Raw genomic sequence first — 13,683 nt, forward strand, 5'->3', positions numbered from 1 at the left:
GCATTAAGTGCAATCAGTGCTTCATGCTGGGAGGGACCATTGACGTGAAGTGTTTCAAAGGCAACAGATCCCGTTGCAGTAGCATTGACAGATGATTCCGGAAGCAAAAAATCAGGAGATACCACGGCTAGCTTGGTAGTTCAGTTGGTAGAACAATGGCGCAGTATGCTAGAGACCCAGGTTCAAGTCCTGGTTGAGCCTGAAATTTCAACATAATATATAACCTGTGCGCCAAATTATAACATTACATATGGTATGCATGGTGTTACATCCATGATAGCAAAGGGACTCCATCCTGTTTGCATGATACTCTTCACGTAGCTTTTTGTGTTAACACACTATCTGACAAAATAAAGTCACTTGCAACTCTGCATCCATTTGGGATAAAAAAATTGGGTAAAACTATGAAAGCCGGGAAATGCCTGTAACTCGTTTATTCTGTAATTGTTGACATTTGTGCTTACCTATTCTGCATTGCGAAAGATTGTTTAACAAGGGATTTTCGTTTTTTTTAACGAAATTAGTATCTGTTGTTGACATATCGAGTAATTATTGTTTGTTCTTTTCTCGCTTCCTGAACACTCAAAATGGCTGGCAAATCTTGACTAGAGTTGTGTTTCAAACGGCAAAGCAGTGTTTCAACCTTCTTAATAGAAAAATTCCTGCATAGCCCCAAAACCCACACACCATCACGGTAAGGTTAGGTTAGGCAATATAGTGAAAAAACTGTGTGTTTGGAAACACTTACTGGGGATTACATCATCAGATGCTCGCAACATCCGGTTCAAGTACATGGATGGAAATGTAAGCTACAGCTTTCATGCATCGGATGGACATTATTATAGAAAAATACATGAATTAGCGGCCAAATACATTGAAAAATGCAAGAAAACACTTCTATGACCTTCCGAAATTACACAGAAACTCAATTCCGTAAGTACTTTCTCCTGTAAATTTGAAGAAATCTGTTTCCCGGCTTTAATAGTTTTACCAATTATTTTTTTTTTTTTGGGGGGGGGGGTTGCACCTCAACTAGCACCAATGAGCAAAATGTTATCAGAAAAGTTATTCACCTTGATGTTCTCTATGCATTATGAAAATGTTCATCTGAATTTTTGACAGTTTGTTTAAAACCTCTTACTTAGTGATGTGTGGAGCATTTTGCGGTTACACAGTAAATATGGCTCCACATTATTTATGACTATAATTGAAGTTATGTTTTTTTCAGATGAACTTATGAGTTTACATATAAAACAGCGTAATTCCCAGTCATTGCAAAGCATTGCTTCACAACTTCTTGGCAGTCATTGTATTCCTTCCATGGTCGCACCACAACTCTATCCAGAAGCATAAGATGTTTAAGCAGCTGCGGAAGATCGTCAGCATTCCCTGCTAACACACTGTCGAAAGCAGCTTTGAAACTAGCAGATGATGTCTCAAGATCTTTCCTTACTTTTGAGCTCTGCGTAACAAACTCACACTTGTCACACTTCCATTCGTCGATAACCGAGTCGGGTAAATTAGTACCACACTCTTGACACTTCAGCACAGGTATGTCTCTTGGGATATTCGGATACAAGGGCCATCCATGCCTACATGCCAGGCAGGAACACTTGAAGTAATACTGACTTTCAAGCTTCCTTTGTCGATCACTTTTCGGATGAACTGCATAGTGATAACCATAATTATCCAGAATTTCCTCGCCGGTTCTGATTGGACGGATAGCTCTCACTACAGCTACGTCCTCGTGATTATGCCGGACAACATTCGGATCGCAAGAATGATTAATAAGGCTAAGTGTTGAATAAGCAGCAGCCCCGATTTCGAGGCTAAGTGAATTTGTGGTTTCGAGATTACGAACAAGTTCGCTCACCTCGTGCGCATTGCAAGGCAAATTTTGCAAGTGTCGAAGCAGAATTCCAGCAACAAACAACCGAAAACTGGTAATTTCTTCACATAACTTCTCCTCATCGCTAAAGAATTTTGTCTCATCCAAACACATCAACATACACACTGCCATGAGGGTACGTTTGAAAAGATCTGAAACAGTTCTTTTGTCCGCATGACCAACCAGATGGAAGATAGTTCCATAATCTGATGAACTGTATACACCACTTTCATTAAAACCTTCAATGGTGTCGGTTGCCGTTTCGCAACATTTCAACTTGTCTTGAAGTTTCATCAAAGCCTCTCTCCCGGTAAATGTGACCAGTCTGAAACTTAGAAGTGCCATCTTGCCCATATCCAAACCTACAAGGGTTGGTAGAATATCACATTCAATGGAGTGGCTTGCTTTCCAAGATGTGTCACGACACTCCTCACTGCAGAACATGACCTGCAGATAGAATACAATGTAAACATTAGATAGATTGCTTCAGAAGATCTATAACAAAAGAAATTTGACTACAAAAATTTATAAATTAGCTGTTTTACTTCATTATGGTTTGCCACATACGAAGTAGATTGACTATACAAACATGGATGAAATGATCCTAGTCCAATAACATGAAACAATCTTGTTGTACAGTCATGGACACTTCTGGGTTGTAACGATTCCATTGAAAGTTAATGGAATTGTTATAACCAAGAAGTGTCCGTAACTGTACATATGTATTGTAATACTTTTGTGGTTGTTACAAGCAAGTGTACACTCCTGTTCAGATAAAGTGGCACATACTTCAACTGTCCAAACATATAAAATGTCCCACTTTATGTGAACAGCAGTGCAAAACTTTTTTATGTAAAGTTTCAGAAGACATATGAGGTGTTGCAGATATTAGGGATGAACTCTCAAAATACAAGTTGCGTGAATCGGAAGTTTTCCAAACGTCTGTCCTATTCTAAAGCATATTTCAGAGTATTAGAGGCAAGGTAGACTCCTGTCAGATGCATGAGTTCCTCAATGTGTATGATACAACAATAAAAAAAAAGTCTACCTTTGTCGAATTTGTCCTTAATATCTGCAATGCCTCTCCTATGTCTTCATCAGACATTTATTTGTAATTTGATCAATGTTACAGTTATAACAATATGCCAGCCCCCGTGGTGAAGTGGTTAGCACATGCTCTATAATGCCAGGGGTCCCGGATTCGAATCCCAGCCTGGGCATGGATGTTTGTGAGTGTCCATTGATTTCATCATGTCATCACTCATCCCCATCTTCGCAAATTAGCCAAAAGTGGTACAAAAGGCAAAGTAAAATAAAGCAAATCAATCAAAGTTATTACAACAGATTCTTTCTTTTATGTTAAATTCCTCCTATTATAACTGCAACATTGATCAATTATTTATCTTATAGTCTATAGTTATTACAAGCATAAAAACAAGATTTTCGTTGTGATGTTTCAGAACACACACTCCTGAATATAAGAATCTTTGTAAAAGCAATGGTGATTTTGAATTGCCTAATCATATTTGGGATACATAATTTTTTAAAAAATGTGATCAAAATTTTTTATCTGAAATAATAGTACAACAGACTGCTTATTTCACAGTTAAGTTGCTATATTACAACAATGTAACGTTGACAACATCCATTGTATAACTGATTATTTTTGTTAAAAAATTTTAACCATTGTTATAACTGTATCTTTAATCAAACTGAAACGTCACAACGAAAAACTGTGTTTTTATGCTTACAATAACCGTAGACTATAAGAGAAATAATTCTACAATGCGCACATACAAGAAAAATAAAACAATGATCAAATTGCAAATAAATGTGAAATGAAAATATGTATATTCTGAAACTTTACATCACAAAAGTTATAAATTAAAAGGAATGTTCAATGATGTGAAATATCAAATAGTCCATTAAAAGATAAAATTGCATTTTTATCATATTTATACTAGATGATTGATTGATTTGCTTTATCTTACTTTGCTTTTTGTGCTTGACTAATTGTGAAGATGGGAATGAGTGATGACATGATGAAATTGATGAATGGACACTCATGAATATCCATGCCCAGGCAGCAAGGATTCGAACCTGGGACCCTTGGCATCGTAGCACGATGTGATAACCACTTCACCACGGGAGTCGGGGTTTATACAGATGAAAATTAAACAATTGCCAAAAATAGAAACTCATTAATTTCAAATGCTCTACCAGACACTTTACTTACTACAGCATCAGTTCTTAACCTTTAAATACCTTTTGCTGTTGCAGACCCAAGGATTTAACTCAACATTTGAAGTTTTCGAGTGCATCAAATATGTGCATCAGGTACATCGATAATCTCTTATGACATATATACAACACTCATACTTACTGAACAATACAGTGACAAAATATGTAGTGGAATTGATATTAAGATGATTTGTATTGTAAACAATTTCTAATATTATGAAAAACAACGAGGAGAGTCGTGAATCCATTTCATTTTTTAAATTGGTTTATTTAATAATTGGCATTCTATTTTGCTCAAATTTTCATGACAAGTATAAAAGCTTGTACATTTTCAAGACTTCGCGGTTCTGAACACTTGCATTATAGCATTGTTTTCCCAGTTAAGGCAAATTTAACAGCTACAATAGTTTGGAAACATTAAAAAAAATTATCCATATCAAATATGTTCTACAAACCACAGGACAATTCCAGCAGGGAACCATGGTTTGACTCCTTGCCATACAATTGTAGCAGTGAGAATGGTAGAACTCGGGTAGTAAAACAGAAGCATATGGCTTCTCAACCATTAGAATGTCTCCTGAAACAAACAAAAGAAAGCAATTAGTCATAATTCCAAATGCACTATAATATGGTGTGCTATAAATAATATTTGTACATAATTTTGATATGTAGAGCACATAAATTGAAACACTGCTTCCAACACCTTGCTTGCATTATCAGGGACTGAAGAATTTAGATCAGAAGATTGTTGATTTTAAGTTCATCTTATGCACATATAGTCTAATCAGAACTGGACCTAAAGTTTAAAGTGGCATCCAAATGTGCCTCCACCAGGTATAGAACCTGTAACCCCTTGATTACGATGAGATGCTGTTACCACGACATTATCACAAGGTCTGTGAAGAGTTTTACCCCACCCTGCTTGAAGAGGTCTGTTCATAACAGCCCCTTTCCATGAAGGGCATGGATCGTAAATTTCTGATGTTATAATAATAATAACCGATGGCTTGACAGCCATTGAAGGGGCCTGGGCCTACCTCCCAGCTGATCTTGAACCAGTAATGAGGTGATGTGGGTTCAGTACGTTGAACCCTCCGCCGTTATAGGAGATTTTCGAGACCGGGTTATGCTACTCACTCGTACCTCCCCAATTTCCTCACGATAGTGGGTTGCCACCAGCCTATAACCCAGAAACTGAACCCAGGTGGACTCGAACCCATGCTGTCCCGCAGTTGGAGCCCAAAGCAAGTGCCTTACACCGCACAGCCGCAGAGGACAAATTTCTGACTTTGCTGTGGAAAAAAGCTTTCCCTCTGTATTGACAAATTTAAGGGAGAGGAAGTTTGTGTTCGGTGGCAAGTGATTTAGTATTCTGTGCTTATTGTATTCAATTTCTGTTCATATTCTGTATCGTGCTAGTGTTGAATATGCATGTAGTGTGAGTACATGCGGAAACTACCAAAAAGAAAAGTGCTGTTGATGCTATTATTTATCACGTGCTTCCACAGGATGAAAAACTGTGTAAAATTTGGGAGCAAAAGTTTATCTGAAGTGATATTGTTAATACAAAAAATGATCTTTTTTTGCGCGGCGCATTTTCCTGGTGATTGCTTTGAAAGGGATTTGAAGTCTGAACTTTTTAGATCTCCCATCTAAGAAAAAATGAAAATTGATGTGTTACCTTCACACATTGCGGTTTTGTACATGAGGGAGAATGACCGTGATAGTTTTCGTGCCAGTCGTTTGGATTCCAGGAACAGAGGGAAAGAAAGTGTTATGCGAGGTGAGGGAGAAAAGTTTTAGAATCGGCAGCAGAACATATGCATTTTTTTCGCATTCTATACCTCAACAGAAAATTGCAAGAAGTGAGAGGAGAAATCAAGAGAAGAACAAAACTGCAAAAGTGTCAATACTTTCCAATAGTTACAACAGGTAAGTGCCAATATGTGACTCATGACATCATTATTTTTTTCGGGCATGATATGGATGCAGGACACATCTAGAAATATATTTCAGGAGTGCTAGTCAATTGATTCCCATATAAGAATAATCTAAAAATTTTATAAATTAATATTAAAAATATCTACTAATAATAGTATGCCAGAGTAGCTCAGTCGTTAGGGCACCCGACTATTATGCGAGAGACCCTGGTTAGATACCCGTCAGGGAAAAACCAGGATTTTTTCCACCTTTTCAAGCGGTTCCGGCACTCACCCAGCGTTGTATAAAGGGGGTAGCTGGAGGAAACTCTGGGGGGGTAAAGGTGGCCAGGGGCATGGTCCTGATCACATCACCCCCACCTTCGGTTGTGATCAAGAAAGTGTGGGGTTCTAACCCCATGCATGGTGCACAGCACAGGGGAGCATTTTACCTTTTATTCCTACTAATAATAGTACAGAGCATTCCCTGACATTCGCTACGAGACTCGGCGGCAAGCTGCCCGGCATCAGCGCTGGTCTTTCCCGGTGAACGGGTTCGCGACAGTCGCTTCTATTAATAAAAGTGGAAAGAAAAATGGGGAAATCTAAAAAATAAAGTATACAAAGACAATCCGCACACCATCCGTGAGTTAAAAGACAGTATTGTACGAGAAATCGGGAGAATTACAGTAGACAAACTTGCAGGTGTAAATGCCAATTTCCTTCGGAGATGCCAGGAATGTGTTGCAGCAGAGGGACATCATTTTCAACACCTTCTGTAGTCAAGGTTAGTACACAATATGAAAACTGTAATTTTAATAGCCGACTCTAGCGACTGTTGCTGACCACGTTCACCGGGAAAGCCAACCGCTGGTGCCGGGCAGCTTGCCGCCGAGTCTCGTAGCGAATGTCAGGGAATGTTCTGTATATTGTATGATAAAGAATAGCTGGCTCTGGTTGACACTGAAGTTTCCTGGTTCGAATCCCAGCTTGAACATTTGTTCTTTATGAGTGTTCTTTCATCATATCATCACTCATCCCAATTAGCCAAAAGTCTCAGAAAAGTGACGCTAAATAATGAAAATCAAACTCAAATCATGTAAGACAATAGACGCAAAGAGTTTTGAAAACCAACATCCAGTGTATAAAACTAAATATAAGTTATTGTGAAAAAACATGAAACAGCATTTGTTTTCAATGCAGCTTATCAAATTTAAGTTCAAATACCTTACCTGGTTCAATATTTCTTGTAGCCACAATATGCCGACCAAGTTGCTCGTTCTGACATATTTCAACGCAATCGGATGCACAGGAAACCTTCGAGTTTTTCTCATAGCTAACAGCTGGAACATTCTTTACTGTCTTCTTTACTACAGGAACAACTTCTGAAGAGTCGCCATTCAATTCACACTTCTCTAAAAGATCACAAAGTTCCTTTTCGACCATTAACTTCTTAGCCTCGGGAAGTGAGGAAAAGGGCAAATGCCTTAAAGCATCTGTTACATTTTTCTTGGCATCCTCAAGTTGCAGGAGTTTGTGAAGGCACCGTGCTTTCCGATCGAAAAGTTTATACTTCAATTTATTTGGGTAACTGTATAGTATTGCTCTGTTAATATCCAAAAGGCACTCTTCATACTGACCCAAAGAAAACAAGACTGCAGATCGGTTAGCATACGCCAATGCTAATTCGACATTAGCATCATCTGCTGTGCCCTGTTTACATGGAGATACTGCTATGCTTCTTGTATACAATTCTAGTGCTTCTGAATCGTTTTTGTTCTGGTATGCTTGGTTCCCATGATTACGGAACTCTACTGCTACCTTGCTAGATTTTCTGGCCAATCTTTGAACATTTATCAACTTTCTGTTATTGTATGCTTCAGGTAGTAACTTTAGCACGAAGGACACACGTTCACTGTCACTATTAACTTTAGAGAAATCACTCGACACATCTTGTATATTTTTAGCTTTTTCTACCCTGCGACAAAAATCTTGAAACAAGTTACTGAAATTCCCACTGGCCATAGCGCTCAACTCAAAATTGGTTCACGTCTATTTCAGGTTATTAGGTTGTCAATTCTGAAAAGAAAAAAAAAACCTTTAAGCTCAAAGATAAATACAATTGTAATAAAACTATGCTTTCACAGCAATAATGAAACAGAAGATGAACATACCACCAGTGGTAAAATGGTCAAGGCTGTCAATGTTCCAATCTGCAAAGAGCAGAATCTTGAACATGTTGAAACATGCAGTGGTAACATGTTACTGTAGCTAACTACAAAATTTGTAACGTAGCGGTTCCACATTTTTTTAATTGCAGTTGTACCTTCACTGTCAAATTGTTACTTGTAGTGAACATTTTGAAACAGCTACATTTCTTCTCAGTGTTTTGAGGTAAATTTTACACTTGGCAACACTGTTTACATGTGCAGGAGGATCATAAAGAGCAAGCCCATTACAGATAATCTCATGATGATGGGTATCGGGAAAGGAGTCAAACTTATCCACTCCCCCTTCTCGCCCTGGAAATTGTCATAATTCACTCCAAGTTGCAAAAAAAGGAGAAAGTCTGTTATTCTTATTGCTAATAACAGGAGAAAAAGTTTGGTTGGTTAATATTCAAAGAATAACAAAGTAAAAAATGCATTAGATCACAAAAAAAATGTGTAAAATACAGAAACCTGTTGTTTTCATATTCACTCACTTAATCCAAAGAATAAATGTTTCCATGCCTTTCAAAATTACAAAAATTGGAGTTTTATGTGAGACATCGCACAACATGCATTTTATGACTAAAATATCCCCCTAGGGCCTCCCTAATGGCATAGTGGTACAGTCATCCCCTAGTAATCGAGGGGTCCCAGGTTCGATATCTGGTGGAGGCACATGGCACAGTGGTTTGGATTCCACTTTAAACTGTAGGTTCAAGTCCCGATTACACTGGGGAACAAAAAAATGATTTTTTTTTGCGGCATAAAGTTTAATAACAGTTTCAGCACACAAAACAGCTGTTATTGCCAATTGTATGATTGGTTCAGTTGAATTGACTCCAGTTATAAAAAAAACACACCATGGAAAATATAGGAGGTAAAATTACTCTATGCTTTCCTCGGTAATATCAAAATTTGATAATGGGCTGAAATTCCCATAATAAACTTATTTATTTATTTGTAAATTGTTGCTAGGCAACTTATGAAGCATTGCTAGGCAATATATCGGACACTCAACAAACCTTAAGGAAGAATACCAAAACATAAAAATTGTTTTAGAAAAAAATTGAATATGCTGAACATAAGTGGCTCTGTGTGTGGATTTGAAGATGGTGATTTTTGTTACTAGGACAGCAAAGTGGGTACACAAAGTATCCCTGTTTCCTATGTTTGTGGGATAGTCGTGCTAGAGAAAAGCATTGGACGATAAAAGTTTGGCCCCCAAGAGAAAATATTAGTGGGAAAAGCTAATATCATTCATGAACCGCTGATAGATAGGGACAAAATCATCCTTCCGCCACTGCATATTAAACTTGGGTTGATAAAACAGTTTGTCAAGGCCTTAGATACAAGTGGTGATTGTTTCAAATATATATGCCACACTTTTCCAGGACTAAGTATTGAAAAATTGAAGGCAGGAATCTTTGACGGACCACCACAAATTCGTACACTCATAAATGATGCCAATTTTACAACTTACATGTCTTACATCGAATCTGAGGCCTGGCTGAGCTTTGTGTCCGTCGTCAAAAACTTTTTGAGGAATCACAGAGCAGAAAAGTACCCCGATATATTTGGAAATATGTTGAAAAATTTTTAGAAATTGGGAGCTAATATGAGTGTGAAGATACATTTTCTACATAGCCACATTGACAGATTCCCTGAGAACGTTGGTGATTTTAGTGAAGAACGGGGAGAAAGGTTCCATCAAGATATAAGGATAATGGCAGAAAGGTACTCGGGACGGTGGGATCGCCACGTGATGGCCGACTACTGTTGGAGCTTACAGAGGGATTGTCCTCAAAAGCAATACAGCAGGAAATCGTATAGAAAACGTTTCACATAGTTTGTTACTTCATTGTGTACATATTTTCTTAATTATTTTGATCATAGGCCTATGTAAATTTATTTTTATAATAATGATTGTAATCACAAAAATAAATATTAAATTGTTGTTGGAAGTTCATTTATATGTATGTCTTATGTTTCCGCCATTTTGGTTTATTGCATTTATTTCATAAATTAGAGCCAATTCAGGAAATATATTATTATATCATTATTCAGCAGCATGAAATTGCTCTAAATTAGCTCTCAAACACTGTGCCGCAATTTCACTGTTCCCCAGTGTTACCTTTACTGTGCACAAAGTGATCTTAAAACATCAAATCAACCAACTAAAATATCCTCCTAACTTTGATATATAAACAAATAATCCGTAAACATTAATTTGAGTAGTCTAGTCTCCTTATCATTCATAATAAAAAAAGTCTCAAATAGTAACATGCCATCAAAATATATGGAATAATGGATAGCATGATAATTAGGCCTACTATTATCTAGCAAGTACAAATGCTAAGTGTTTATTTTGAAAATCCATATACTTTTCAAAAATTTATTATGCAAAAGTAGCAAAATAGTGTACTGGACTAACTGTAGCTGTTGTGGAGTTACTTTTAAAATGTAACTTTCTGATCACTGAAAATATGTATAAAAGAATTAACACTTTGTGGAGAAACTGAAAATTTCAATTTTGTCAATGAAAGAACTTAAGCACAATAAAATGTCCGGTAACACTTCCGTATAGTAGAAACTGATTTCTTCATTTTTACAGAAGAAACTACTAACGGAAATCACTTTCAGTATCATCATTAAAGTTCCTCAATGTGTTTTCTTGCGCCGTGTAATATTTTTTAGCGTGAAATTATTTTCTTTTCTATAAAAATATATCTCCGACATGCAATTCCTGTTGCTTCCATTTGCTTCTATATGTCAAGGATGTTCTGTGTGATGACGTAACCCCCTGTCAATGTTTCCAACCACGGATTTTTTCCGCAAGATTTTATATTTTTCGAAAATTAGAACTGTTAACCTAACCTTACCGGAAATGGTTTGTGGGGCTAACAAGGTATTAGCATAATTTCAAATCCCACCACGAAACTAGGTATTTTTCAGTGAAGAAAGTTGAAACACTGCAAACACATGCCAAATCGACAAAACACAACGTGCGATGACCCAGTATGCTATCGCCACATTGCGTGTTACAGAACCGAGAAAAGGGAGAACAGTAAGTACTCGTAAATTTAAGAAATAGACATTATTTCCATTAGAAATTCATTATTACACCTGAAGAAATGTTCCGCAATGCAGAATTGTACGTTACCAATGTAAAAAAGTGTGAAATAAATGATTTCTAGGTGTTTCCCCTATACAGAAGTAGTACCAAATGTCCATGTTAACGAGGACTCAAACCTCAGACATCCAACACTTTAAATTCTAAAATAAATCTGACTTTTATCCTGTACAATATAAATGGCATTTTGTTGCAGAGTAGGATCCAAACAATAAAATTTGTCCTATCTGAGAATTCTTGGCATGTCTTCATTAATGAATATGCCGACGATTACCACAGCGGGCTACGACGCACTGGGTCCCAGGTTCGAATCCCGGCCGGGGACTGGGTATTCTTTGTGAGTGTCCCTTCAATTTCATATCAGAATCAAGGGTATCAGTTCGTTATATCGGAGACACTTTAAAATCGGATATTTTGTGTTTCGTATGGTTCGTACTTACCAATTATGGGTAACACTTTACTATACCGGAGACGGATTTCTTCAAATTTACAGGAGAAAGTACGTTTTCTGTAGCGTTGTTGATGTTCGGGAATGTAGTTTTGATCCATTTTAATGCGAATGCATGTGGTTTTCTACGAAAATCTATTTCCGACGCGCTATTGCTGCTGCCGCCATTTGCTTTCTGCATGAGAGCACAATACGCGCTATTGCTGCTGCTACAACATGATGTGTCGAGGATGCGTCGTGAAGTTGTTGCCGGGTGTGGAAGATGCCGTGGAATTTGTAATTCCAATGTTGTCCGTATATGCTAAATTGAACGAAAGGAGTGCTAATGGAACCTAACCTAACAGGCCTAACCTAACCTAGTAGGCATACCTCGTTCCCGTGATGGTTCCTGGGGCTATCGTATGTAAGAAATAGACATTATTTGGTATAATTTAACAATACAGGGAATTTCTCCAATTTGTTTGAATTTTCGGTTACTTACTAATTTGGGTCTCCTAATCACGAATCTGCACTTAAAATTTGGCGCTCACGTATAAATTTGGCGCTTATTTGGGGGCAGGTGAATCCGGCCACTTTCTAACATGCCCTTAACAGGGAGTCTATAGATATAGGCGGGGCCGCGATAGCGGTTGGGGGCGGTAGGTCGATTACCCCAGGGGCGGAGCCCGGAACCGGCGGGAAATTCGGAAATCGAGGGTGTGGAAATAAGAACTTAATTTCGATTATTTTGCTATTTCCACGTGTGAGCGCCAAATTTTGACTGCAGATTCGTGATTAGGGGGCCAAAATTAGTGAGTATGCCGAATTTCAAACAAAATGGAGAAATTCCCTGTATTGTAAAATCGCTCCCATATTTGAAGGTGCCATTTTTCACACGATTTGAAAAATTTTTTTTTGCATTAAAATAAGCCATTTCTCGAATTGTTATGGAACGCACGTCATGGTGCGAGCCCCACAAACCATTCACGGATAGCCCCAAAAACCATTTGGGATCGTATAACCATCCACGAATAGCCCCGAAAACCATTCCCGGATAGCCCCACGGACCATTCACAGAAGGTTAGGTTAGGCAAACAGTTAAAAAACGGCGTGGTTAAGTTTCCGCTTAAATTCAAGCAACGGGAATTGATTTCCGGCTGAAATAGATTGAAAGATGAAAGAAAATACCTCGAAGAACTTCGGCAATGCTACAGAAACTGATTTCCATAGTTCCACCTGTAAATTTGAAGAAAAGTGTCTCCGATATAACGAACTGTTACCGAATCAAGTATCAAATACTTATGTGGGGATTTGTTGCTGTCTTGACATCAAAGACAAATTCCTCCAAAGAGCTGGTTGAAGTAGTGTAGTTAATTCATAACTTATATCTTACAACTTACAATCTGATAGAAAGTGATAGTTGGCACGAAAAATAACCAGTTGAGCTATTTATGGACATTCGGATAGAATTACAAAAAAAAAAAAACTTACACGCAATTATCTTGCTTTTCACTTTAACGATACTTTCATGTATACATGGAAATAATCGACACTACATAACATTTTTGCACAATTCTTTACTGAAGAGAGTAAAATGTTTTCATAACTTGTCGTCTGCTTCTTGTTTCTGCGATCAGAACATGCACATTGCATCATGCATGTGCGAAACAACAATTAGTTTATATATACAACATATTTAGAAGTGTAAAATCAATGACTGCGTCTACAACCATAACTCGGAGAAAAAAAAAGTGTTAAATACAAACACCCCTTAAAATGAACCTAGACGATCATTTTTCTTTCGAATAACTTTCAAAACTAAGGTAATTACGAAATATATTATAACGCGGGAACTTTCGCTAATCCAC

At 37.5% G+C, this 13,683-nt stretch overlaps 1 protein-coding gene across 1 annotated transcript; it reads right to left on the reverse strand.

The window, feature by feature from the left end:
• Window positions 1–994: 994 nt before the first annotated feature.
• Window positions 995–13,502, reverse strand: LOC145997445 (protein-lysine N-methyltransferase SMYD4-like). The gene is made up of 4 exons (XM_083134504.1): window positions 13,307–13,502; window positions 7,281–8,127; window positions 4,585–4,706; window positions 995–2,335 (listed from the first exon to the last, which is right to left on the reverse strand). Exons 2-4 carry the CDS (start codon window positions 8,071–8,073, stop codon window positions 1,235–1,237), a joined length of 2,016 nt encoding a protein of 671 aa, XP_082990630.1. The 5' UTR covers window positions 8,074–8,127; window positions 13,307–13,502; the 3' UTR covers window positions 995–1,234.
• Between the last annotated feature and the right edge of the window lie 181 nt (window positions 13,503–13,683).

This window comes from Lepisma saccharinum, chromosome 13 (assembly GCF_977018435.1).
Source record: "Lepisma saccharinum chromosome 13, izLepSacc3.1, whole genome shotgun sequence".
Classification (NCBI taxonomy): domain Eukaryota; kingdom Metazoa; phylum Arthropoda; class Insecta; order Zygentoma; family Lepismatidae; genus Lepisma; species Lepisma saccharinum.

Coding starts and splice junctions, on each gene's coding strand:
- LOC145997445 (XM_083134504.1), bottom strand. CDS start 8,073: ATGGCCAGTGGGAATTTCAGTAACTTGTTTCAAGATTTTTGTCGCAGG. Junction 4,707..7,280: donor TACAAGAAATATTGAACCAG/GTAAGGTATTTG, acceptor TGTTTGTTTCAG/GAGACATTCTAATGGTTGAG. Junction 2,336..4,584: donor CCTGCTGGAATTGTCCTGTG/GTTTGTAGAACA, acceptor TTCTATCTGCAG/GTCATGTTCTGCAGTGAGGA.